Genomic DNA, 27,447 nt, shown 5'->3' on the forward strand with positions numbered 1-27,447 from the left:
CCATAGGTTAGAGAGGCTGGCGGGAAGGGCACACAGCTTCTTCAGATTAACTGTTCACCTTATTATCATCCTGGAAGAAGCTCTACTGAGCCTGGGTCTTTTTGCTGCATCTTATTCTTTGAGAGTGGTGTAAGGTAGCAAGAACCAGGAATTAATGATCCAGTGAAGGCATATGTGATTTTTTTTCAAGGAATCCTTCATACAGCACAATTCCAACACCAGTTACAAAGACATCAACCCAGTACTGATGAAGTAACTATTCACAAAATGGGAGTGTCTCCATCCCTTTTGAGTTTCCCTTCTTTGCTTCAGCTTTTGTGAGGAAGCCTGTCCTTCTGTCACTCTGATTCCCAGGAGCAAAATATTTCTAGAATGAAAAGGAATTTTTCTCTGGACTTTACAGACTCAAGTAAATAATAAATTGAGATGCAATTATGTGCATGGAATGAAGGCACTAAATATTAACATTTATTTAATTTTAATTATACTCCACTTAAGGGACCATTGTGATTGTAAGCATCATCTTTCAAAACACAGCGACATGAAATGAATCTTCTCAATCCTAATCCATATCTCAGACTGATTTCAGGTTTAGAGAAGGCACAGAAACTCAAGTGAGGTACATTTCTTACACACTGGAAAATTCTGGTTGTTTCATCTCTGCCTCTTGATACAATATTGCAGCATTATTGGAAAAGCGATGGCCTCAGCTACAATTACCAAGAAGTTGAGGGAGGAAGTTACCTGCCCCATCTGCCTGGAGCTGATGACTGAGCCTGTGAACATCAACTGTGGGCACAGCTACTGCCTTGTGTGCATAGTGGGCTTTACTGAGAACAGAAGCTCTGAAACATCATCTCCAGGGACATTTCATTGTCCCCAGTGTCGGGAACCTTTTAAAAGTGATAGCATCTGGCCCAACAAGCATCTGACAAATATCATTGAAACCATCAAGGAGACAGAGCACGAAAGGTTGTGTGAGAAATATGAAGGGCAGCTCCACCTGTTCTGTAAAGATGGTGGTCAGTTCATCTGCTTGCACTGTGAGCACTCACCACAGCACAAAGGACATGTGACTGCTCTTGTTGAAGATGCATGCCAAGGTTACAGGGTGAGTATGTGGGCCAGAAAGCTTCCCAACCATGTTTCATGTTGCTCTGAAGCCTCTTTTACTTATTTATTTGACAGAAATTATTTTCCTTGTACTATATGCTACAGGTGTGGTCATTCACTCACAGCCAAGGTGAGTTGTCATGGCATCCTCACTAAAAATGCTGAATTCATCTGCCTCCATCCATTGATCAACTCCCTCTTCTAGCTCCTCAAGGCTTCTCATTTGGTCAGAATCCATGTGCTAATGTTTCCTTTCCCTTACTCAGTTTCTTTATATTGAATTTGTGAGTGTGATTCTTAGTATTTCTTTCTGAATTATTTTGTTTATAATTACACCTCCACTCCATCCAAATTGTCAAAAATGGGAGTATTTTATATTTTCAACTTTTTAGATTTATAACTGAATAGGATCCTGTTGTATGAATAAACCATATCTTCCTTATGAACCATTGGATTATTGGGTACTTGTGATTTTACTTGTGATTTTTTTTCATTACTTGTGATTTCTTGTTTTTATACTTAGTATTTTAAATAGCAGTGTGTGTGACTTTATCCTTTGAGTGAGGGCTCTGTATTCTTTGGCCAGATACATAGAATTAATTCTAGTATTAATTCTAGATCACAGCGGGTAGGGCGTTTTCCTTGCACGCAGCTAACCCGAGTTTGATTCCTCCGTCCCTCTCGGAGAGCCTGGCAAGCTACTGAGACTATCCCACCCGCACAGCAGAGTCTGGCAAGCTCCCTATGGCATATTTGATATACCAAAAACAGTAACAAGAAGTCTCACAATGGAGATGTCACTAGTGCCCACTCGAGCAAATCGATGAACAACAGAAGGACAGTGCTACAGTGCTATTGTAAGCATAGACATTAGTTGGCCAGGAAAGCATTTTCAGTCCCTTTGTAATGAATTTCATAAGACCGAATGAGTTTTTACCCCCCCAAAAATTGTATACCTGCTCATATTCTACAGAAATTCATCAAAAGTTTTGTTCCTGGTGTATGTGGTATAGACTGTTCTCATATCACTGAGTGGTTTCTTCTGATTTGCATTTTTCAGTCATATGATAAGTAATAATGAGCATTTTTCTATGCCTGTTTCAGTCTATATTTTTTCTTGAGAGTAATCTGCATTTGGGGACCATAGAGATGGTATAGGAAGAAAGGCATAAGCTTTCTAACTTTGGTTCAAATATCAGATACCTTATATAGTTCCCCAAGTATTACCAGAAGTGATTCCTGAGCACAGCCCTGAGCACTTATGAGTACCCTCTATAAAAAGAGAGAAAGAAAGAGAAATAGAAAGACAGAGAATGAGAGAGAAAGAGAGAGAAATGTGTATTCACTTCTTTGGCTTGTTTTGTTATTTTTGGAAATGGTATTTAGGAGTTTTTGATTTTTTTACAAAGCTAGATTATTAACTTCTCTTTAGATATGTAACATATAAATTGTTTCCCCCTCTTCATATGATAACTTTTTGTTTCACTGGTATTTTCTCTATCTAACAAAACATTCTTTTTATTTCCATATAATCCTGTGTAACTTTTGCTTGTTTATCTTTGTTTCCCTGACTATTGAATCAACTCTTCAAAGTTATTGCTGAAACCATGCTGCATTTATTTTCTGTATTTTTCTTCTTGTAATTCATGGCTTTTAGTCTCATGTCTAAGATTTTAGTACATTTTCTACTAGTTTTTGTGTAAGGTGTGAGGAGCAGTCATTTCACAATTTTGTTAATGGGTACTCAGTTTTCACAGCATTGTCTATGCCCATACCACCCTGGTGCCCGATCTCGTCAGTTTCCCCAGCACTCTTTGTTGAAGAGACCTTACTTTCTACATTATAAATTCCTGTATTATCCTTTATCGGAAGTAACCAGATATGTATGGTCTTTTTTCTGGGTTTTTGGTTTTATTCAGTTTCTCTGTATGCATGTGTGTGCATCCGTGCACGTGAGCTTGTGACCTTCAAAATCTTTTTTTAAAAATTTTTTATTAGTGAAACACCATGAGATACAGTTGTAGATTTACAAAATTTTGTGCTCGAGTTTCATTATACAATGATTGAGTACCCATCCTTCCACTGGTGCCCATTCCCCACCTCCAATGCTCCCAGCATCCCTCCCAAGCCCCACCCCGCCATCCCACCCGAACCCTGTGACTGGGCATTCCCTTTTGATCTTTATCTCCTTTTGGGTGCTGTGGTTTGCAAAAGAGTCATTGAGTGGCTATCATGTTCGATCTATATTCAATTTTCAGCATGCATCTATCATCCTGGGAGGGTCCTCCCAACATCCTTTACTTGGTGCTCCCCTCTCTATCTTAGCTGCCTTCTCCCTCAGCATGTGTGGCTGGCCTCCAGCCAAGGAGGAAACCTCCCGGTACTTATCTCTGCTATTCTTAGGTGTTAGTCTCCCAATTTATTACTTTATATTCCCCAAATGAATGCAATCTTTCTATATATGTCCCTCTCTTTCTGACTAATTTTGCTTAGCATGGTACTTTCCATGTAGTACCACTTGGATGTAAATTTCATGATTTCATCTTTTCTAACAGCTGCATAGTACTCCATTGTGTAGATGTACCAAAGTTTCTTTAACCAGTCATCTGTTCGTGGGCACTCGGGTTTTTTCCAGATTTTGGCTATTGTGAATAGTGCAGCAGTGAACATAGAAGTGCAGATGTCATTTCGACTGTACTTTTTTGCCTCTCTGGGATATATTCCTAGGAGTGGTATTGCTGCGTCAAATGGAAGTTCAATTTGTTTTTTTTAATCACAGTTCTTTAATTTAAAAAAATTGGCAAAAAATAGACCTCATGAAAACATTTTTATGTAGGAGTATAGCTATTTATTCAGCCACTGATTAGCTGATTGAATAGGGCATGAACGCCACCTTACTTTTCTTTTTATTTCATAGTTTTATTTATGTATTTATTTATTTATTTATTTTTAGTCTTATATTTATTTATTGAATCACTGTGGGAGAAGTTACTAAGCTTTCAGGTTTAAGTCTCGGTCATACAATGATCAAACACCTCTCCCTTCACCAGTACTCATTTTTCACCACCAAGAACCCCAAAATACCCCCCTCACACTTCTCCCAATGCCTGTGAGGCAGATAATTTCCACTTTACTCTTCCTACATTGATTACATTCATTATTTTGACAAAAGATGCACCACTACTGTTTAGAATCCACCCCCCCCCCAACAATCAGAACTGCTGAAAAGGCATTGTGAAATACTTTGTTTACTAAAGCTGGTTATGAGAATCATATAATGTTATATGGCCGCTATTGTGGCAGCACAATTTTGGATTTCTGCAAAGAGCCAGATAATTATGAGATTGGTTTCTGTGCGTCTGGTGTAATGGCTGTGCTGGAGAGCCACTCGTGAGGGGCAACTCAGGACCTCGGTAGAGGGCGAAGGATGAGCCGGTACTGCCCATCTTCCCATGAAACTGCAGTTGCCCCATCACTGCCAGCTCATATCTGGCTTTCCTATAAGCTCTGAGGCGGCAGCCACCTTGTTTTCAGGGAGGAGAAGACAGAAGGGAGCAACACCCTATCCCTCCTGGGGAGGCATGGCACCGTAGTTTAACGCATGGTCCATTCACTTTTCTGCCACAAGCTGCCAGGCTCTGGACTAAGTCATTTTGCCTCTGGAGCCATGGTCGTGCTTGAGAGCCGCTCGTGGAGGGCAACTCATGACCTCGGTAGGGCGTGAACGACAAGCTGGTACCGCCCCCCCCTTCTCATGAAACTGCAGTTGCCTGATCACTGCTGGCTCATACCTGGCTTTCCAATAAGCTCTGAGGCAGCGACCACCTTGCTGCTGGGGGGGTGGGGGGTTGGAAGGGAACAACAACCTTTCCCTCCCAGGGAGGCTTGGTGCTATAGTTTAATGCATGGTCCATTCACTTTTCTGCCGCAAGCTGCTGGGCTCAGGATTAAGTCCTTTTGCCTCTGGAGCCATGACCATGCAGGAGAGCCACTTGTGGGGGGCAACTTGTGACCTTGGTAGGGCATGAAGGACGAGCCGATACCATCCCCTTTCCCATGAGGACTGCAGTTGCCCCATCACTGCCGGCTCATACCTGGCTTTCCAATAAGTTCTGAGGTGGCGGCCATATTGCATGTGGTCCAGATGCATTTCTGCCAAAAGCCACTGGGTTTCGAGATTTGTTTCTGAGTCTCTGGGATCATGGCCGTTAATCATCTTGATCAAGAGCCAGAGAGGTCATTTGTAGGCAGCAACTTGGGGTCTTGCTGGGATGGAGAGAAAAGGGCTGGTTCCACCCCCACCTGTTGATGTCCCCGTGTGTCTCGTCACTGCAAACCCAAACCTGACTGTTCAGTGGCCTCTGGAGGACTGTGATCACCAGGCCACCAAGGGGAACAGGCCAAGGCACGAAACCTATTCCACCTGGAGTGGCCCAGCCCCAGTAACCTACTTCAGGAACAGGATGCATTTCTGCCAAAAGTCTTTGCGTTCTGAGATTCGTTTCTGAGTCTCTGGGATCATGGCCATTAAGTAGTTCATTTAGGAACCAAAGAGGCCATGCCTCCAATTATATAGCTAAGCCAGAGGTGGTTTGTGGGTGTGTCTCCCACATACCTAACTTTTGGCCACTAACTTTCTTGGTAAAGTTTGCCCCAGGTTTTGGGGTGTGGCCAAAGGCACAGAAGCAATTTTGGGGTACCTGGAAATCTGAAGATGCTATCAGGCTGCTGATACACTTGCCTCACAGGTACAGATTGACCTGCTGGCAGCACCATACCCCCTCGTTATTGTATCTTTTGATGTGCAGAAGCTTCTTAATTTAAGATAGTTCCATTTGTTTATCTCTGTTTCCACTTGGTTGGTCAGTGGTTTGTCATCTTTGAAGATACCACTAGCCTCAATATCCTGGAGGGTTTTGCCGACCTTGTCTTCAATGTATCTTATGGATTTTGGCCTGATGTTGAGATCTTTAATCCATTTTGATCTGAGTTTTATGCATGGTGTTAGGTCAAGGTCTAAGCCCATTTTTTTGCATGTGGTTGTCCATTTATTTCAGCACCATTTGTAGAAGAGGTTTTTCTTGTTCCACTTTACATTTCCTGCTCCCTTATCAAAGATTAGATGTTCATACATTTGGGGTTGTGTTTAAGGATATTCCACCCTGTTCCATTGGTCTGTGGCCCTGGATTTGTTCCAGTAATATGCTGTTTTAGTTATTACCGCTTTGTAGTAGAGTTTGCGATTAGGGAGGGTAATACCTCCCCATGTCTTTTTCCCAAGAATTGCTTTAGCTATTTGTGTGCGTTTGTTGTTCCATATGAATTTCAGGAGTGCGTGATCTATTTCTTTGAAGAATTTCATGTGTATCCTTATAGGGATCGCATTGAATCTATATAATGCTTTCAGGAATATTGCCATTTTGACGATGTTGATTCTTCTTATCCATGAGCAGGGGATATTTTTCCATTTCTTTGTATCCTCTTTTATTTCATGGAATAGCATTTTGTAGTTTTCAGTGTAGAGATCCTCTACCACTTTAGTTAGGCTGATTCTGAGGTATTTGATTTTCTGGGGCACAATTGTGAACAGGATTATTTTTTTCATGTTGCTTTCCTCTCTCTCATTATTTGCATATAGGAAGGCCATGGATTTTTGGGTGTTGATTTTATAGCCTGCGACTTTACTGTTCAAGACTATTGTTTCTAGAAGTTTTTTGGTAGAGGATTTAGGATTCTCGAGATATAGTATCATATCATCTGCAAATAGTGAGAGCTTGATTTTTTCCTTTCCTATCTGGATACCTTTAATATCTTTCTTTTTTTTGCCCAATCACTATTGCAAGTACTTCTAGTACTATGTTAAATAGAAGTGGTGATAGTGGGCATCCTTGTCTTGTCCTTGATCTTAGAGGAAAGGCCCTTAGTTTTTACCCATTGAGGATAATACTTGCCGTGGGTTTGTTGTAGATGGCTTTGACTATCTTGAGGAAAGTTCCTTCAAAACCCATTTTGGTGAGAGTTTTCATCATAAATGGGTGCTGGATTTTGTCAAAAGCTTTCTCTGCATCTATTGATATGATCATATGGTTTTTATTTTTACTTTTGTTGATATGATGGATTATGTTGATTGATTTCCGAATGTTACATGATCCTTGCATCCCCAGGATGAATCCCACTTGGTCGTGGTGTATGATTTTTTTGATGTTGTTGGATTCTATTTGCTAATATTTTGTAGAGGGTCTTCGCATCTGTGTTCATCAGGGATATTGGCCTATAGTTTTCTTTATTGGTAGTGTCTTTGTTTGTTTTAGGCATTAGGGAGATATGTGCCTCATAGAAGCTGTTTGGGAGAGTTCCTGTTTTTTCAATTTCCTGTAAAAGCTTGAGGAGAACTGGCAAAAGGTCTTCTTTGAATGTTTGGAAGAATTCACTAGTCAACCCTTCTGGGCCTGGGATTTTGTTTTTTGGAAGTCTTTTGATTACCACTTCAATTTCCTTGATATGAATGGGTCTATTCAGGTATCCCAAGTCTTCATGGTTCAATCCTTGGAGATTATAAGAGTCCAGTAATTTATCCACTTCTTCTAGGTTCTCTTGTTTCTTAGCATACAGACTCTCAAAGTAGTCTCTGATGATCTTTTGAATTTCATTAGTTTCTGTTGTAATGTCCCAATTTTCAATTCTGATTCAGTTTATTAGTGTTCTCTCTCTTTCTTTCTTTGTGAGTCTTGCTAGTGGTTTATCAATCTTATTTATTTGCTCTCTGGGGCCCCTTGGAGGGGAGCGGGTTGAGCTTTCCTCCCCGCCCCGACCAGGGCTCCGGCAGCTGAAGACCTCCAGGACCAGCCACCACCAAGCTGAGACCACTCTCCGCACACATGAAGGTACTGGCAGAGGGACAAAGCCATGCGGGTTCCAGGGTCGAGACCTCCAAGCCTACTCAAATTGGGGCCGAGCATCCTCCACCCAGATCCTCCAAATTCCAGTAGGTGGGGGTCACACCCACCAACTGGCCCCCTGGCGCCATGTAATCCCATCAACGGCCAAGACTCTGAGACTATAAACAACCAGCTCCCGGAACATTTTATTATGACATCTTATTATCTCATTCCTACTTTGGACAAACTGGCAGGCTACCAAATGTAGCCTGCCCACATGGCAGAGTCTGGCAAACTCCCCGTGGCGTACCCAATATGCCAAATACCAGTAACAATGATGGGTCTCATTCTCCTAAAGAGCCTTGAATATAATCTCAGGGCTAGGATGAAGGAGACGTTACTGGGGCCTGCTCGAGGCAATCGACGAATAACAGGATGATTTGTGATTTGTTTGTGATTTATTTGCTCTAAGAACCAGCTCTTGGTTTCATTGAACTTTTGGATTGTTTCTTTGGTTTCCATGTCATTAATTTCTGCTCTAAGTTTTATTATTTCTTTCCTTCGGCCAATTTTGGGTTCCTTTTGTTTGTCTTTTTCTAAAATCTTGAGCTGTGTGGTTAGGTTATCTATCTAGGCCCCTTCTTCTTTCCTTAGGCATGCTTGCAACACTATAAATTTTTCTCTTAGCAAGGCTATAGCTGTGTCCCATAGGTTCTGGTAGCTCGTGTCTTCATTCTCATTTGTTTCCAGGTATCTTTTGATTTTGTCTTTGAGTTCCTTCTTGACCCACTCGTTGTTCAACATTGAGTTGTTTAATTTCCAGGTGTTTGATTTGTTTTTTGATGTCTTTGTGTGAATCGCTTCTATCTTGAGCACATCATGGGCTGAAAAGATTCTTGATACTACTTCTATCTTCATGATTCTATGGAGGTATGTTTTGTGGCTTAGTATGTGGCCTATTTTGGAGAATGTTCCATGTGCACTGGAGAAGAATATGCATTCTTTCTTTTTGGGGTGTAAAGCCATGTATAGGTCTATTAGGCTCCTGTCTTCTATTTCTTCCTTCAAAGCCAAAGTTTCCTTGTTGAATTTTGTTCCTGTTGATTTATCCAGAGGTGATAAGGCGATGTTGAAGTCTCCAACTACCATTATATTATAGTAATATCCTCCTTAAAATCTGTTAGCAGTTGTTTTAAATATTTACCTGGTCCCTCATTAGGTGCTTATACATTTAAGAGTGTGATTTCTTCCTGTTGTATGTATCCCTTGATAAATAGAAAATGGCCTTGGCTGTACCTTCTAATATTTTTTAACCTGAAACTTACATTGTCGGATACTTGTATGGCCACCCTAGCATTTTTGAGGGAGCTGTTGACTTGCAGGATTGTTTTCTATCCTTAAACTTTAAGTCTGTGTTTCCTCTGATTTTTCAGATGAGTTTCTTATAGACAGCAGAATGTTGGTTTCTGTTTCTGGATCCATTTTGCCACTCTGTGTCTCTTGATTGGTGCATTTATACCATTGAGATTGAGAGAGATTATTGTCATGGGGTTTTGTGCCATCTTTCTGTAGGGATTGGTTGTGTTTATAAGTGTTTTCCTTCTTATCTTACAGGAGCCCCTTTAATCCTTCTTTTAGATTTGGTTTTGAATCTATGAAGTTCCTGATCTGTTGTTTATCTACAAAATGGTATATCGTTCCATCAAATTTGAGTGAAAGTTTAGCTGGATAAAGTATTCTTGGTGAGGCGTTCATTTCATTGAGTTTTTTCACTATATCCCACCATTGCCTTCAGGGTTGGAGGGTTCCCTCTGATAGGTCTGCTGTAAATCTAAGGGGTGATCCTTTGTATGTGATTTCCTTCTTTGACCTTTCTGCTTGGAGTATTGTGTCTCTGTCCACAGCATCCATTGTTCTGACTATGATATGCCTTGGAGTGTTTTTATTATGGTCTCTTTTAGCTGGCACCTTTCTGGCTCCTTGGATCTGGATGTCTGCATTCTTTAACTCTGGGAACTTTTACGCAATGATTTCTTTGACTGTGGCTTTTTCCTGGGGTTGCCTCCCTGTCCTTCTGGTACTCCAACGATTCTAATGTTGTTCCTCTTGGCATCATTCCCTAGGTCTCTGATTCTCCTTAGAGCTATTTTGAGATCTTTTCCCATTGCTTGTTTTTCCCTGTGGGATTTCTGTTCCCCATCTTCAAGCTCACTGATCCTGTCTTCCACTCTATTCATCCTACTGCTAAGGGCACTTACAGAGTTTTTAATTTCTTCTACCGAATCCTTTATTTGTGACACTGTTTTTGTAGCTTTTTTTTATTTCTGCTCTCATTTCTTCCTGTATTTTCTCGACTATCTCTTCTATTGTTTCTTTCATTTCTTCTTTTAGTTTTCTGGATATCTCCTCCATTGGTTCTTTGAGTAGAACCTTAAACATCCTCTACATTTTATCTCAGAATTCTTTATCGGAGAGAGCATATTTGTGAATAACCCCGGTTGAGAATTCAGGAATCTTTTCTTAGTCTTCTCCTTGTAGTGGAGATTTGCACTGTTTCTTCACGATGTTTTGATTGTCTGGTGGTCAAACCCTGAAATTCACTTGTACTGTTCTCTCTTATCATGTGAAAGAATTCTGGTTAAGTTCAGTGGATAGTGGTCACCATTCTCCCTTTCTAGAGTCTGACCATCCTCTCAGGCATTTTTCTTTGGCTTATGACGGGTATCTAGTGAAGCTTTGGAGGAGTTGCTCTTTTAAAATTAGGCTTGTACAGCTTCTTTGCGTACTGGTCTTTTGTTAGAATTGGAGTAGCCCAGTGGATTATTGTTGTATTGTAGTTGAGGTAGCCAGAATTTTTACACAGATTTAGGTGATAAAGGCTGGGATAAAAGTCCAGAATGCTGGGAGAGAAAAATATAACTGCGAACATCCCAGAAACGGCCACGCCCACTTTTGAGGAGGCCATGCCCACTTTGAGGAGGCCATGCCCACTTTGAGGAGGCTATGCCCCTACAGTGGTGGCCAAGCCTCCTTCCCTCCCCCCCACGTCCCCCGCCCCCGCCAGTCCAGATGCTAGATGCTAGTTCACAGACCTGGGCTGTTTGGGGAGGGCAGCGACTAGTTGGGCTGGTGCTCGCTGCGGAAGTGGAGACAGGTACCCCAGTCCGGGGTCCCAGTGGTGATTGGCTTTTGGGAGTGCTGAATTGGGATGGGGAGTGGGCACCAGGGCAGGTACCTGTTTGTGGAAGGCAGCGATTAGTTGGTCTGGTGCTCTCTGTGGAAGTACCTTCAGGATGTTTTGTGATTCATACAAATTTTCAGTTGTTATTTTCTATCTTTGAAAAATGCGATCGGAATTTTTAATGGAGATTGCAAAGAAACTTTCAATTACTTTGAGCAAGATGTACAGTTAATGTTAATTTGTTGTTTTTTTGTACAGATATATAGAACCATCTTTTCATTTTTTATGTGTTTGTCTTCTATTATTTCTTAGATCAATGTATAAAAAAGGCCTTTTCAAGTCTTGAAACTCCTTTGCTATGTTTGCTCCGTGTTTTTGTCCTTTTGAAATATTTGAGTTTCGGGCAACAGTTGGTGATGCTCAGGGGTCACTCCTGGTTCTTCATTCAGATTTCTCCTGGCAGTTCTCAGGGGAACTTATGGGATACCACAGATCAAAATCAGGTCATCCCCCTACCAGCTATAACTCCTCCAATTCCTAAAGAATTCTTTTAAAACTTCTCTCAAAACTGGTTTCAAGGTTGTAAATTCCTTATGCTCTTGCCTGTCCATGAAGCTCTGTATGGTTCCTTCTAATATGAATGATAATCTAGCTGGATAGAGCACTCCTGGGGATGTTTTTATTTCATTGATTTTTTGTACTGTATACCTCCAATCTCTTCTGTCTCTTGGTCACCTTTGAAAACTCTGTTGTACATCATATGGGCTTTCCTATCTATGGAAGTTCCTGTTTTGCTCTTGCTGATTTCAATAGTCTGTCTATTTTTGGATTTTATCCTTTTGAGCATAATTTGTCTTGTAGTTTTCCTAGTTGAGTCTATTTGTGCTGGGAACCTTCATGCCTTGGGATCTAGTGCCTATATTTCTCAACTCTGGGAAATCCCTATAGATGATTTTTTAACTATTTTTTCCTTCATGAAATTTGCTTTCCTATTCTTCAGAAACACTGGTGATTCTTCTATTGTTCTTCCTGGACTCATCCTGTACTTCCCTGGTATGGTTCATTTCTTTTCTACTATTTCCAACGTAGCAGTTTCCTCCTTCTCATCTTGTAGTTTCTTTATCTTTTACTAGCTGCCTTTATTCTGCTGTTCAAGGCTTTTATTGCATATGTATATTTAATTTACCATGCTCTTTATTTCTGCTGTTTCGTCTGATTGCAGTAGTCTCAATTCAAGTCTTTCTTGCACTTTGTTGATTATGTTTGCCCTAATTTCTTTGAGCTCATTAAACATCTTCATCGTGTCTCACTAAACTCACTCTCTGAGGTTTTCCTGAACTGGTTGGCGTTGTTTGTGCCATCAATGATATATTTTACACTCAGTGAAGTTGGTGGGTGTTGAGCCTACTGGGACCTAGGCAGAAGGGAAAGTTCTGCCTCCCTTTCCATAGTAGGTCAAAGGATATAAGCAAGAGACTGGTCTTACCTGGAATGGTGGCAATACCAGTAGAAGCTCAGGAGCATTCTCTAGTAATTTTTCCTATTACTGTCTAACTAAACATTGTTTTTATAAAAGTATGTTGCCCTTATCATTTGATTTTTTATTTCTACTGGAAAATATTGTATGATTATCTTTTGGTTGCTGTAATAGGGGATGTTTCTTCACTTTCATATATTGAACAGTCCTTGGAATCCAAAATCAGACTGACAAGACATAATATATGATGCTAACAGTGTACTCTATTGAATTGATTTTCTAAGGTATTGTTAAGAATTTTTAGGTATATGTATAGTAATATTGGTCTATAATATCTTTAGGTTTCATCTTTGTCTCTTTTCATTATTAGGTATTGTTTCACTCAAATTGTGCAAGAAATCCCATTATTCCTTGTCTCTATTGGTAAAATTTCAGAGGGTATAGGATATTATTGAATCTTTTCTGTATCTCACTTGTGAAAGTTCTGGTCATGGTATTTTCCTTGGAAAGGAATTTTTGCTTCCATTTTTATCTGCACCTAAAATGTTCAAGGGCTTGCTCCTGGCTCTGTGCTTAGGCATTACTCCTGACTTTACTCAAGCTCTATATGCAGAGCCATGATCAAACCAGGTTCAGTTGCTTACAAAGGAAATCGCCTCAATTCTGGCCTTCCAAACTTATTTGAAATTCCATCTCCTTCAAAAAATAAAAGATGTATTATCAACCCTGGAAAACTACCTTCAGTAAAGGACCAAACAGACAGCACCCCTCAGCTCAATTACATTCAAGTTAGTACTATCTACCGGGATCATTCCAGAAATTTCAGGGTAGAGTATCGCCCTCATTGGAAAATAGTGAAGGGGCTGGGGCCATAATACAGCCTTTCAAGCACTTGCCTTGCATGAGACAAACAGGGGTTTGATGCCCGATATGCCATATGGTTCCTGATGCACTGATAGGAGTTATTCCTCAGTGAAGAACCAGGAGTAAACCTGGAGCATCACCAGGCATGACCCCAAAAGCCAAAACAACAAATAATTGACACCTGCCTGGTATCCTTTGATGATGGAAAAGTCCTCAAAGTGTGGAGAAAAAATAGGGACTCCTATAGTCAAGACTGATGACAAGGACACAGATAAGAAAGGTTCCCCGGCCCCATGCCGAGGCCATGATTTGAGTGAAGGGAAAGATAGGTGAAGACACAAAAGTAGAATTTAGACCTTTAACCTGGATCACAGTTGAGGGTATAAATTATAGCACAAAGGACTACTAGAAACTGAATGTTTTTGTTAGTTTACTGAGGACAAATGTTGCCATGAAAAGACCATTCTGTCTCAAAATAAAATAGGGCCACAAATTTCTAAAATTCATGTAATTCCCACAAATGTAGAGTGGTGACATAGTAAATATAGACTTAGAGGGGTAATTAACTATTTAGAAATGAATGCCTGTGAATGAACTCCAGTGAGAGGCTAAGATTAACATATATGCAAAGGCATGTATGAAGGCTGCCTTGAACTTTGGTGGAATAACAGAGTAGGCACTGTCCGGCTGCCTCATTCCTTAATCCTATATGGAATTGAGGAATATGTTGTCCCCCTTGAACAAATTTCTGAACCCATACAAAGAATGTATTTCTGCAACACAGAAAGTATGTTAAGCATCTCCTAGTTTTGTAGATTGCCATGGAGATCAACTGTGTTACTGGACTGATTACTCTTTCTCTCAGAATGTAAGGGCTCACCAAATACTCAACGTTATTCTAATTGTCCGAAAGCCTGTGATTTCTTTTGGATGTTGTAAAGAGTTATCTATTTGAATAAACTAAACCCAATTTTCCCCACAGGAACAGATCCGGAAAGCAGTGACAAAATTGAAAGTCAAAGAATCCAAATATATGCGGCTGAAGCAAGACACAACTCAGAAAATAAGTAGTTGGGAGGTGAGTTGAAACTTCTTGTGGTTAAAGTATATGCGATCACCTTGTCTAATAGTATGTATTGCTTGGTGAAAGCACTATGAGAATTTATTGTTCAATAAATGCTTCAGATTGTTAAAAGTAATGTAGAAAATACCATTTCCCTTTACTCCTTTAGTGATATGCATCTATTATATTTTTGCTGCAAGTGCTTCAACCTTGTGATATTAATTATGTAGGATCCCCCACTATCTGAGATGGGAAAGCATAAATGTTACAGCTCACCTGGAAAGATCCTTGAACGGAATTCAAATTCTCAAACTTTGAAAGTCCCTACCAGTTTTGAAACATCAACTGCACTAATTTGGTGCATTTTTCACAACGCAGTATCTGATACTCAAGTTTTTCAGCTAAAGAGACCAACTATTTCTGGACACTTAGAGAGAGATTCATTCTGATGAGATGCATTGAGCTCAACTTCATAAGACTGTTAATACGGAGGACCAGAACTACCACAAGAACATAGAAAAGACAATTACAGACAAATAGAAAAAAGTCTCTAGTACAGTGATTACCCAGAGTCTCTATGAATGGAAACAAAATATTTTATGGATATATTGATATAGTGTATTAAACTAAAATATTATTACACAGACCAGTAAGCCATTTTGGCCCCTTTTCTGGTCTCTTATACCTCAGTCCTTATCCTTTATGTGCAAATATATGATATGATCTCTCAAAAAAAAAGTCTTTTGCTTTTATTTCTGGCAATTTGAGTGGTGGGAAGATCTTCACAATTCAAAAAAGAAAAAAAAGACTTTCATAATTACATGGATTGAAGCTATGCTCGACTCCCACTTAAAAATAAATAACTTTTATTAATTTCAGAGACATTGGATGACATTCTGAAATGAGAAAGGTAAATGGAAAATTAAAGTTCTTGTCCCCATTGCACCAAGTAAAATTTGTATCCCACAGATTGGATCATTTTGCTATATTCATAATCACACATAAGGGTGTTTAATTGAACCTGGGATTGGTATTTCTAGTATTTATGATCAGAAACTGCCAACTGGGCCTCTCCCTGGTGAGACTCATGAACTCACCCAGGTGGTCATCTTTACTCCAGTTGTGATGTCTCAGTTACAAATTTCAATATTATTTAAGAAGAATCCTCAGAATTTTCTTGAACAGAAAGCTTATCAGAAACAAAGGAACACATTTTTATATCAAAATAAAACCTCATCTTTATAATTCACATTTTATTTACTTTGGCCAAGCTCTATTCTGCACTTTATTCGTACTCCTTACACCACCTTCTTGGTGAAGCAGAAGGAATTTATTCAAATAACTATGTATAATGATGACAACCTCTTCAACCTTTGAATATCTGCCACCCGAGCATAATTATGGTCTAGGAAATATGGAGAACTCTTCAGGCTATGACACCCTAACTGAGGAACTGTGTGTGTGTGTGTGTGTGTGTGTGTGTGTGTGTGGAAGGGGGTGTGAGCATAACATAAAAGTCACTTTTCTTATTCTTTTGAATGAACAGCTCCGTGACAGTTAAATTTGTGCATAGGCTTGTGCAGCCATGCCTCTATCCACCTGCAAATCTCATTCATCATCCAAACTCAAACTCTCTTCCTAGTCCTTAAACATCTTTTTCCTATTTTCTGGTATTCACTGTCTCTGTGAATATGACTTACCTCATATAAGTAGAGTTCTATAATACTGACCTTATGTTTCTTACTTACCTTGATTTGCTCACTGCCTAGCTGACTCATTCATGTTGCACATTGCGTCAAATATTCCTTCCTTATTGACACTTGATCACTTGACTTCCCATTCATGGTTGATTTGCTCGAGCAGGCACCAGTAACATCTCCATTTCTCCCTGTGCACTTGCTGGTGTAGCCCAATGGCGTCTGTTCATTCTAGGAATACAAAGAACCTCAAACCGATCATTCATGATCTTGATGAAGAAGTCTGACCATCTGGTAGGTGGGTGGCCATGTAGTCTTTTGACATCCTGTGGAATCCAGTCTGTAACAGCTCTAGTCCAGCAGTCGTCTCTAAATCTCATTACATGACCAGCCCATCTGATTTTTGACGCTTTGGCAAACGAGACAGTGTCCATAATTCTTGATCATCGATGGAGGCCAAAACTCCGGATTCTTTCTCTCATTTGAGTGAAACGTAATACTCCAAGCATAACTCTTTCAGTTCCTCTTTGGGAGACCCGAATAGCATTCTCACCCTGTGTAGGGCCCAGGTCTCTGAGGAATATGTTAATGTGGGAAGAACAGTGGAATCAAAGGGATGTGCCTGGAGTCGGAGGTTCTTCAACCTCTTAGCTATTTCTTCAATGCTTTGAAGGCTTTACAAGCTGCTCTCTTCCTCCTGTGCAGCTCAGGTACCAGGTCATTTGTCATGTTGACTTCTCAACCTAAGTACACATAACTGTTGCATTCGGAGATGGTCGTTCCATTGAGAAGGAATGGAGCGTCAGGAACGAGATTGTTTCTCATAAACATTGTCTTCGTAAGATTCAGCTGTAGTCCGACCTTTCCACACTCATGGTTGAAGTCGGCGGGCATTTGTGCTGCTTGGCTAATGTTTGGTGTTATTAAAACAATGTCATCAGCAAAGCGGAGGTGGTGTAGTTGCCGACCATCTATCTTCACTCCCATTCCTTCCCATTCCAGTCATAGCATGATGTTCTCAAGGGTGGCACTGAAGAGTTTCAATGAAATGGTATCACCCTGCTGAACCCCTCTCTTGACATCAATGATTACTTCTTTGTAGAATGGTGAGATCCTGGTAGTGAATCCGCAATACAGCTCATGGAGGATTCTGATGTATTGAGTTTGAATGCCCTGATTGGCTAGGGCTTCAATGACTGCTTCCATCTCAACAGAATCAAAGGCCTTCTTTAAATCAATGAATGTTAGACAGAGCGGCATCTTGAACTCCTGAGAAACCTCAATGAGCTTAGTAATCATGTGGATATGGTCGATGGTACTGAATCCTTTTTGGAATCCGGCTTGTTCACATGGTTGTCTTTCATCTAGTGTTCTGCTAATCCTATTCAGGATGACTCGAGTGAACAGTTTGTAGATGACAGACAATAGGCAGATTGGGCGATAGTTGCCAATGTTGTGGATGTCTCCCTTCTTGTATAGTAGTACAGTCCTGCTGGTTTTCCCTTGGGATGGAACCTTGCATTCAGACAGGTAGCATGTGAAGAGCCGAGCCAGTGTATTGATGAGTACTGATGGCAAGTTCTTCAGGTGTTCAGGTCTGACCTTGTCTGGCCCGGGTGCTGTTCATTTCTTTACTGACGAAATGGCATGTCGGATTTCGCAAGGGAGAACATTGGGAACAACATATTCATCCTGTGGAATTTGGTATGTTGGCAAGTGGACATGGCTATCGAAGAGATTTGAGTAGAAGTCATGGATAATCTTCTCCATTGTCCTTCTGGAACATGTGATAGATCCATCAGGGCATCAGAGGGCAGTCATCTTGGTCTTGTAGTTGGCCAAAGACAGGTGGGCATTATGAATACTTTTCCCAGCTTCTGCCGCATCTACCAGCACTTCTGCTCTTCTCTCTTTGAGGTCTTCCTTGATTGCATGTCTGCACTGCTTTGCGAGCTCGGACGTTTGCTTGCAGTTAGCTGAGGCATGCGCCAAACCATGTTGGCGAATAAGCTCAAGAGTTTTCGAAGACAGGTTTTTTTTGTGTGTGGCTATCTCTCTCTTGGCATTCCTCACACAATCATGGAGGTGTATTATATTACTATTCAATATATTTCAGTTATGTCTGTGTGACTCATATTGTATATGTATTTACCCAATAATGAACATTTAGTCTGTATTCTCTTTCTGAGCACTTTTCACCTTACAGGAGAAAATAAAACATGAGGAAGAAAGAATCCATTCTACATTTACAAGTCTTCGCACATTCCTGCACCTGGAGGAGGAGTTTTATATGTGTCAACTGAAGAAAGAAAAAGAGCAGAAGCTGAAGAGTCTGCAGGACAATGTAGCATATCTGGACAACAAGCTACAAGAACTCAGGAACAGCATCCTGGAATTGGACAAAGAATATCATGAATCAGCACAGAATTTGCTGCAGGTGAGTTTGAGTACTTTGAGGAAACAGAGGAGATGTTTTATTACCATGCTAAAAAGAGCAGGATGGTGAGCAAGTAGGAGGATTAATAAGGCCGACTTCCTTAGTTCAGACTTTCTCCCTTTAACTCACCTTATTCAGCCTGACACCCTATACTTCTAGCTGAGTTGCATGAACTGTTGGATTTCACCTTTTCTTTTTGTACAACAGTTCTTTATCCACCATGTGGTCTTGGGTATTTAGGATGATTACAGGTCTTTGCCATTGTGATTCACACCATGATAAACAAAGAAAAGCAAATATATTTTAAAATTAATATAGTTATGCTCTTTGAAATGATCCCCAGAGATGGAAGTAAAGATTTTATGGAAGTTCATTTCTTCATTTTGGGTATTGCTCTACAAGTGTGGCTCTGTCTGTACCCTATTTTAACTTCAAAGCAAGCAAGCACTGTGTGTGTTAGAAAAGACGCCACTATTGGTTCTCATAACTTTTGCCCATTTTATGTTTTTCTTGTCTACTGCGATAGCACAGCGGGTAGGGCGTTCGCCTTACAAGCGGCCAACATGGCCGACCCGAGTTCGATTCCTCCACCCCTCTCAGAGAGCCCGGCAAGCTACCGAGAGTATTCGATATGCCAGACACAGTAACAACAAAGTCTCCAATGGAGACGTTACTGGGCCCACTCGAGCGAATTGACGATCAACGGGAGGGCCTTTACTTTACTTACTTTACTGCTTTCAAGTAGGTTTTTTGCCTTTTAAAGGAGTCCTGTTAATGTTTCTAATAAGTTTGTTTAATAGTCAGAAACTTCTTTTTTTATTTTTATTAGTGAAACACCATGAGGTACAGTTGTAGACTTAAAAATTTTGTGCTTGGGTTTCAGTTATACAATGATCAAGTACCCATCACTCCACCAGTGCCCATTCCCCACCTCCGTTGCTCCCACTATCCCTCCAACCCAACCCCACCCCACCATCCCACACCACCCCATCCAACAGGGCATTCCCTTTTGTTCTCTCTCTCCTTTGGGGTGTTGTGGTTTGCAAAAGAGGCATTGAGTGGAAATCGTGTTCAGTCTATAGTCTGTTTTCAGCATGTATCTCTCATCCTGGGAGGATCCTCCCAATACCCTTTACTTAGTGCTCCCTTCTCTATCTGAGCTGCCTTTTCCCCCAGCATGTGTGGCTGGCCTCCAAGCCATAGAGTGAACTTCCTGGTACTTATCTCGGCTATTCTTGGATGTTAGTCTCCCAATTTGTTACTTTATATTCCCCAGATGAATGCAATCTTTCTATGTCTGTCCCTCTCTTTCTGACTCATTTCGCTTAGCATGATACTTTCCATGCAGTACCACTGTATGTAAATTTCATGATTTCATCTTTTCTAACAGCTACATAGTACTCCATTGTGTAGATGTACCAAAGTTTCTTTAACCAATCATCTGTTTTCGGGCACTTAGTTTTTTTCCAGATTTTGGCTATTGTGAATAGTGCAGCAATGAACATATAAGTGAGGGATTGAGTGAAGGCCATGCACTTAAAATGTGTACCAGGGAAAGGCAGTAAGGGTACAAAAGAAGCATGTAAAGAAAAAGTATAGTATCACTCCTATCTTTGATTCCAAACAGTGTTTTGGAATATGAGATTATATCTGAATCAGCTTTCATGGGGATCCCAAGATCAAAAGTGACACTGCTGAGCATTCCCCACTCAGAGCTTGGACTTCTCAGTCCCTGTGTCAGTCAGTTAGGATTTTCAGATCCCATGAGGAGATATACATTTTGTTTTTCTATCCAGAGGGTCAAGAGAAATCTTTGGAAGGAAAATTCAGATATAATATATCAGAGCTAAAGATGCCAAAACTGAAGTTGGTAATGGGTATCTGATTTGGTCATCAATAGAGAATAAGATTCTTGAGACAGCATATATTGGTTCTCAAAATTTTAGGTATTCACCTGGATCATCTGGGTCTCTATGTCCCTTTCTCTCCAGTGTTGAAGTTTGAATTCAGGACCCCACACTTTTCAGGCATGTACTCTACCGTGACCCACATCTCTGGCCCTGCTTAGTCTTTGTTGGTTACATACATCTCTCTCCATATCTCTCTACTGCTGTCTCATTTGTTCATGTCTTTGAACTTCTACAAAGAAGAATTCTGTACTCTTTTTATTTAAATAGGTCTAATTTCCACTCAGTCCCTAGCTTCTGGCTCATTTAATCTATTAATTTTGTTGTGTGGATGACTGCCTATCTATTTATACATTTAATAGATCTAAAATTTACATTTTATCTTTAGTCTTAGAATTCTTGATCCAAGTGGTTTTAACATCTATATTTGTTGAGTAGCAATAAATGGATGGCGGGAAATAAAAAAACTTTCGTAGAGAAATGATTTGTTTTCAATTATTAGAGCATATTGGATTTGGACATGGGGGTCATTCCTTAGAAGAGGAAACTTCTTAGCTATAATTTCTTCTCTACTTTCTTTTCAGTGAAGCAAGACAGTTTTTCAGTGAAACTAACTAGAAAGTTGTGTGTGTGTGAGAGAGAGAGAGACAGAGATAGAGAGAGAGAGAGGAGGGGGGATAAATGTGTTGAAGAGAAAACATGGGCTTGATGAGCAAGCATAGTTATAACTTCTTGGGATGTTTCTCATCCTCACCTTTCTTTTCCTCAAGGTCTCCTTTTTTTGTTGTTTGTTTGTTTGAAGGGCCATATCTGGCAGTGCTCAGGGATAATCCTGACTCAACATTCAGGGATCACTCCTGGAGAGCTCTGGGGACAAAATGGGTTGCCAGGATCTATCCCAGGTGGTAGTGTACAAGGCAAGCACATGTACTATGCCTCTAGTCCCATCAAGGATTCATTTAATTGGTTATTCTTGTGAAAGTTATCCCACAATTCTCTGATATCCTTTCATAACATTTATTCTTTGTTTCTTCTCTACTTTGTTGATGGGTTCCTATATCTTATTTTCCATAACATTGATTTTTTTCTAGGAATCTGTCACTCATCTCCTGGAACCTTCCAATGAACTTTTAAGTTCACTTATTACAATACAGTTTGCACCCTGTCTAATGTTATCTTACTTTATTGGAGATCTTTGATTTTGTTTTCCTTAATTCATTGATGCTTACAATTCTTACTTTGAGAAAATCGTCACCATTTACAATTTTCAACTCAGAGAAAATGAGCAAAATAGCTCCTGCTTGCTTGGGAACTTTCCGGGCTTTTATCTTTACCCAGTGATTTGAGTGGGCTCTCAATCTTCATAATTTGTGTTGTGATACTGTGAGATTTAGGGTAGAGGTTCTGTTTTTTTGCTGTCTAGAACAGCAAGTCTAAGATTGACTTACATGCACTATTTTCACAGGAAAGCTGTGGGGTGAAGTTTATGTTACAACTAGCCACTGCCAAGACCGTGATGTACTCAGAGGCAATGCCTCTGGCCCTTCACAATTCCAGGGCCTCACCCTGACGCTGTTGCCTCAAGCCTTGAGTTAGGCACTGTGCACCTCTGAGCCAGGCCTCCTTTATTTCTTGCATAAAACTTGTTCTGAGTCTGACTGAATCCTTGATTCAGAAGTACTGAAAGTGTAGGTGGGGTACAAGGGTGGGGGGAATATGGTCTTTGTTGATTTATAGTCAGAGTACACAAGGAGCTGAGCTGTCTGCACACCATTCTGTCCAGAATGTTGGTGGTGCCCAATCTCCCTGGGGTCGCAACTGTACACTCCACTACAAATATTGGCCTGAGACCCTGTCATGCCCAAATGCATCTGTCCTCTCAGCTTTATGAAGAAATTAATGCATAAACATGTGGGGAAATTTTCTGCTCACTGTTCTGTTCTCCCAGGTACTGACTGGTAAGTAGTTTCATCTACTTCCATTCTTGGGCCACGTCTCTTGAGCTCGTTACTGTTCTGAAGTTCCTCACATGAAAGCATGCCCAAAGCCATTTTTCTTTTTGCTGCTATGAATTTCCACTGTGGATCACACATGCAAACTTTTTGTCAAGTCTGTGTTTTATTAAATTTTGCACTTGTCTGATTCACCAGACACCTTTCTCCTGCATCTTGTCTCATTTTCTGCCTGGAGGTTTGTCTAGTTCCATAACAGAAGTGAAGTTTATATCATAATTTATGATTATATGACTGTTGTGCCATCACGTGGTACATGCTACCAACACGTAAGCATTTCAGTCAGGGACTCTGCATGGACTCAGAACTCAGATCTTTTATGATAAGCAGTGTCCAATAAGGACTTAATCTAAGGAGATAACATCATTGAAAGCAAGCGGTGCCCTCAGCATCCTTCTGATCCTTTGTCAAATGCCATAGGTTGATATGTTTTCAGACACAAAAGGTTCTCACAGTCTGCTGTAAGGAAAACAGCTGACTGAGAGGTTGATAAAGAGGTGGTAATGTGCATCACCAAGGGACTCAGGTGGGAATCATCCTATTCAAAATCCATTCAGTGTCTATAGGTAGGGACTCAGGGGAGTGTCTCAACAGTAACCAACTTACACTGTACCTGAAACCTTACTTCCATTACCACCCATAAGGCCCCTTACCTTATATCTCTCAAAGATTGCTTATAGAGAACTTCCCGACATGCCATTCTCCATGAAGTTCAGATGTTCCTACACTCACCTTTGCTTTTGTTTCTCTACAGGATATAAAACACACCTTGGGCAGGTGAGTGCCCCATATCATCACTATGGGCAGGGAGGGGCATGGGCATAGAGACATGGATAGAAGGAGCCACTGAAGGAATCTATGGTCTCTGCTTTTTTCTAGGAACTCACCTATCAATATGGACACGCCAAAGGATGTTTCTTTGGAGGTGCATAATGTGTGCAATGTTTCTGAGCTTTACTTTAATGTCAGAAAAATGTTAAAGCGCTATCAAGGTATGCTGACTTAAGAATCCCTTGTTAAAGTTTTATTTAACTCTCAGTGTAATGCAAGAAAAGTAGGTGCTTATTATGGAATGTGCTGCAAGTGATGTAAGAACCTTGACCCAGTAACACATTTTACTAATCCCAAAGCTGAGCTTTCTCTTTCTAAAATTCTCTTTAGTCATTGTTTTTCTATGTTTCACTAACCTCTTGTAAAAGCCAAAAGTTATGGAAAGAGAAAGATATTTTTTAAAAAATTGAGAACTAATCTAAGGACCAGAGAGAAAGCTCACTGGGCTGAGAGCATGCCTTGTGTTCAGAATGTCCCGGTAGTGGCAACACTGAAGGGGAGACAGCCTGGCATCCTGGGGCCTTGCCCTGATCAGCTGATCCAGCTGACTTGGAGTGACTGGGCCTCCTGCTTGGGAGATCCTCCCCCAAAATTCTGCCTCAACAGTAGTGTGCACTTTCACGTTATGATTTTATTGTTATTCAATTTTACAGATGTTAATATTATGCTTTTTTTTTTTGCTTTTTGGGTCACACCTGGCGATGCACAGGGCTAACTCCTGGCTCTGCACTCAGGAGTTACTCCTGGCAGTGTTCAGGGGACCATATAAGATTCTGGGAATTGAACCCGGTTCAGCCACGTGCAAGGCAAACGGCCTATCCTCTGTGCTATCTCTCCAGCCCCCAGATGTTAATATTATGATTGAAAACTCTTCTCTTTCTGAATAATAAAAATTTAAATTCATCTCTCAATGATTTGGTCTTTAAGCTCACTGTGTTATAGTCAAAGAAATAATTGTGTATGGTACAATTTATTAAAAAAATTTTTAAAATATGCATTCATTTGGGTTTAAAAAAATAAATTAGGAAGTGACATCTGAGTGTCCCTTTGGCTTCTCCCTGGCTTTATGTTCAATGATCACTCCTGGTAGTGCCTAGTGAACCATATATGGTACAAATAATGGAACCCAAGACAGCACACTTTGGGGCAAGTATCTTACTCACTATTGTATCTCTCTGGCACTATTTAAAATTTTTAACTTTCTTCACATTGATACTTTGGATTTTTCCCAAGTTTTGGTAATATCAACTGGAACTCAACTCATTAGTGAGTCAGAATCATGATAAGAACTGGTTGTAGAGGTTTAATTAAGGGATTATTTATAAAGATGAGAAGAAGGGTAGAGAACAAGGAATAGTCCAAAACCCAAGGCAGGAATGGGTAGACAACCATCATTGCCTGGGCCTCAAGTGGCAGGTAGAGGACGCTGTGAGGATGGAAGAGTGTGACAAGAGAGAGGAATTCAGAGTCTGCCAGTCAGCATGGGAGGGCCATGTGTACTTCACACTACTGCTCAGTTGCTTTGTGCCCCAGGGTGCCTTCTCCTCTGCTTCCCATTAGTTGAAATAAGGGGAGAGAGAGAGAGAGAGAGAGAGAGAGAGAGAGAGAGAGAGAAAGAGAGAGAGAGAGAGAAGAGGACTCTAGTGATCAGAGATCAGAGGTCAGTCAGTCTTTCAGGAAGAGAGCTAGATGGGAAAATGGGGAAAGACCAGCAAGGATTTGAAGGAAGAATGAGAACATACAGCACAGAAAGTGTTTCCGCAGAGGGGACTGAAGTTACCTGAAAATCAGTCCAAGTCCTTGTACGACTTAACTTGGTAACCCAGTGTTTGGTTGACTCTTTCTGAGTGGTTACTAAATGGTTAACATTCTATGGGCCTGACAATAGTACAGGGAGTAGGGCACTGACCTAGCATAGAGTATGGTCCCTGTTATCCCATATGATTCCCTTAGCACCAACAGGATTAATTCCTGAGTGCAGAGCCAGGAGAAACTCCTGATCATCGCTGATGTGACCCCCCAGAAACAAGAAACAAAACATTCTATTGATACATTTAATTTTGAAAATTTTATTACACATTCAGGATCCCACTTACGTTTATCATCTCTTCTCCTGTTTTATTCAACTATGATCAGGTAGTTTTTATGTACATTGACCCTAGTTCTTTTAAATTTTATTAATTTCTATAAGGTAATATTCCTAATATAAGAAATTAGAGCTCATGCTTAAAATCCATGGGACTACCATGTATTTGTGACCTACTAAAATTCTAGGTCTTTAATCATATTCTATGATATTAGTTGTATTTTTTACCTTTCTTAGACAGATTTTGTATTTGTTAGTTGGAGAAGGAATAGTTTTATTTCTGCCTCACTATTCCATGATTTCCCATAGAGGAAACTCAACTTTGAAAACAACAGAAACCATTAAATTCCAGTTAATTCTAGATGATAGAAATGTTACAACCTAGAGATAAGGTTGATGATCATATTATTATTAGAAATTCTCAGGTACTTCCCATTAATCAGACATTTAAATAAATATTATACCTTAGTTCCCTCAGTGTTTCCCAATAATCTCTGCAACATACAAAGAGATTGATATTTTAGAGACTTAAAATGACTTATGTAAAATAAGAAGGGAACTTAGGTTTTCAACATAGGCTAGTTTATTTTTTAAAAGACTCTAAGTATCAAAACATGTCAGGAGCAATGGTGAAAATGGTAGTGGGTTTGCAATTAGAACACTGAATGTCTAAAACTCTGTTTTCAATAGCTTGGTAAACTGCAGAGCATCCTGTCATATGCCCCTCCGCCTTCCCCTCTCCCCCATCCCCCCACCCCCGCCAAGCCATATGAGTGATCCCTGAGTGCAGAGCCAGGAGTAAGCACTGAAAATTGCTGGGTATAGTCCACAAACAAAAATTAAACAAATTAAAACAAGTTGTTTCAGCTGGAACTATACTACAATAGGTAGAATGCCTGCCTTGCACAAAACCAAATCCCTGACATCCCACATAGTACACACCAGGAGTGATTTCTGACCACAGGGACAGTAGTATGCTCTGAGCACTGCCTGGTGTACACCCTACACCCCACCCTGTGCCTACAAATTAAAAAATTTTTAAGAAAGTGTTTTTTACTTTTATTTTTCTCAGTGAATGTGACTCTGGATCCAGATACTGCTCATCAAGAATTAGATCTGTCTGATAATCAGAGAAGAGTGCATAACATTGGAGAACTTATGTGTAGATTTTTACAGAGGCCTCAAACTCCTGGAGGATTTACTGCTTTACCCTCTATCCTGGGCCATGAAAGGTTCACCTCAGGAAGACATTACTTTGAAGTGGATGTGCGAGAAGGAACCGAGTGGGGTGTAGGTGTTTGTCTGGACAATGTGCCAAGGGACACGCGGAAGCCAAGGTCTGGATTCTGGATTATCAAACTGAGAAAGAACAAGAGGAGTTTGGCCCTTTCTACTAATGTCACTCCCCTTCTGTTGAGGAACAAACTTGAAGTAGTAGGGATTATTCTAGACTGTGATGCTGGACTTGTGTCCTTCTACAATGCTACTACTGGTTCCCACATCTACACGTTCCCAAAGGCCTCCTTCTCTCATGCTCTCAGGCCTTATTTCCAGGTTCATGAGCGTTCTTCTTTGTTCCTGATTTCCTCAAATGAGTAAGAAAAAAAGAAAAGTATCATATTAGTTAAACCAGCATGGGAAGTAGTTGGTAAATCTAGGTGGGAACAGAAATTTGAACTAATTTCTTCCTGGCTGTTTCCCCATACCTAAAATATCACCTTAAACATTTGTAATGCATAAAACTGCATTCAAAGAGAGACAAGAATGAATCTCAGAACGCAGCATCTTGCTTCAGAGATACCTCCAGAGTTTGCAGAAGGCCACTTTCACTGGGCTACTCCAGAAGGGAGCAGGTGCTGTCCCTGCACTTGCCCCCCAGGAATCCTGGTGGTCACCACCTT

At 40.5% G+C, this 27,447-nt stretch overlaps 1 protein-coding gene across 1 annotated transcript; it reads left to right on the plus strand.

The window, feature by feature from the left end:
- The first annotated feature begins 700 nt into the window (after positions 1–700).
- On the plus strand, positions 701–27,145 carry LOC130040142 (E3 ubiquitin-protein ligase TRIM38-like). The gene is made up of 6 exons (XM_056132158.1): positions 701–1,111; positions 14,496–14,591; positions 18,480–18,710; positions 23,384–23,406; positions 23,509–23,621; positions 26,619–27,145. The coding sequence occupies exons 1-6, from the start codon at positions 701–703 to the stop codon at positions 27,143–27,145; spliced, it is 1,401 nt and encodes a 466-aa protein (XP_055988133.1).
- The last annotated feature ends 302 nt before the right edge of the window (positions 27,146–27,447 follow it).

Source organism: Sorex fumeus, unplaced genomic scaffold (assembly GCF_029834395.1).
Source record: "Sorex fumeus unplaced genomic scaffold, SorFum_2.1 ptg000094l, whole genome shotgun sequence".
In the NCBI taxonomy this organism is placed as follows: Eukaryota; Metazoa; Chordata; class Mammalia; order Eulipotyphla; family Soricidae; genus Sorex; species Sorex fumeus.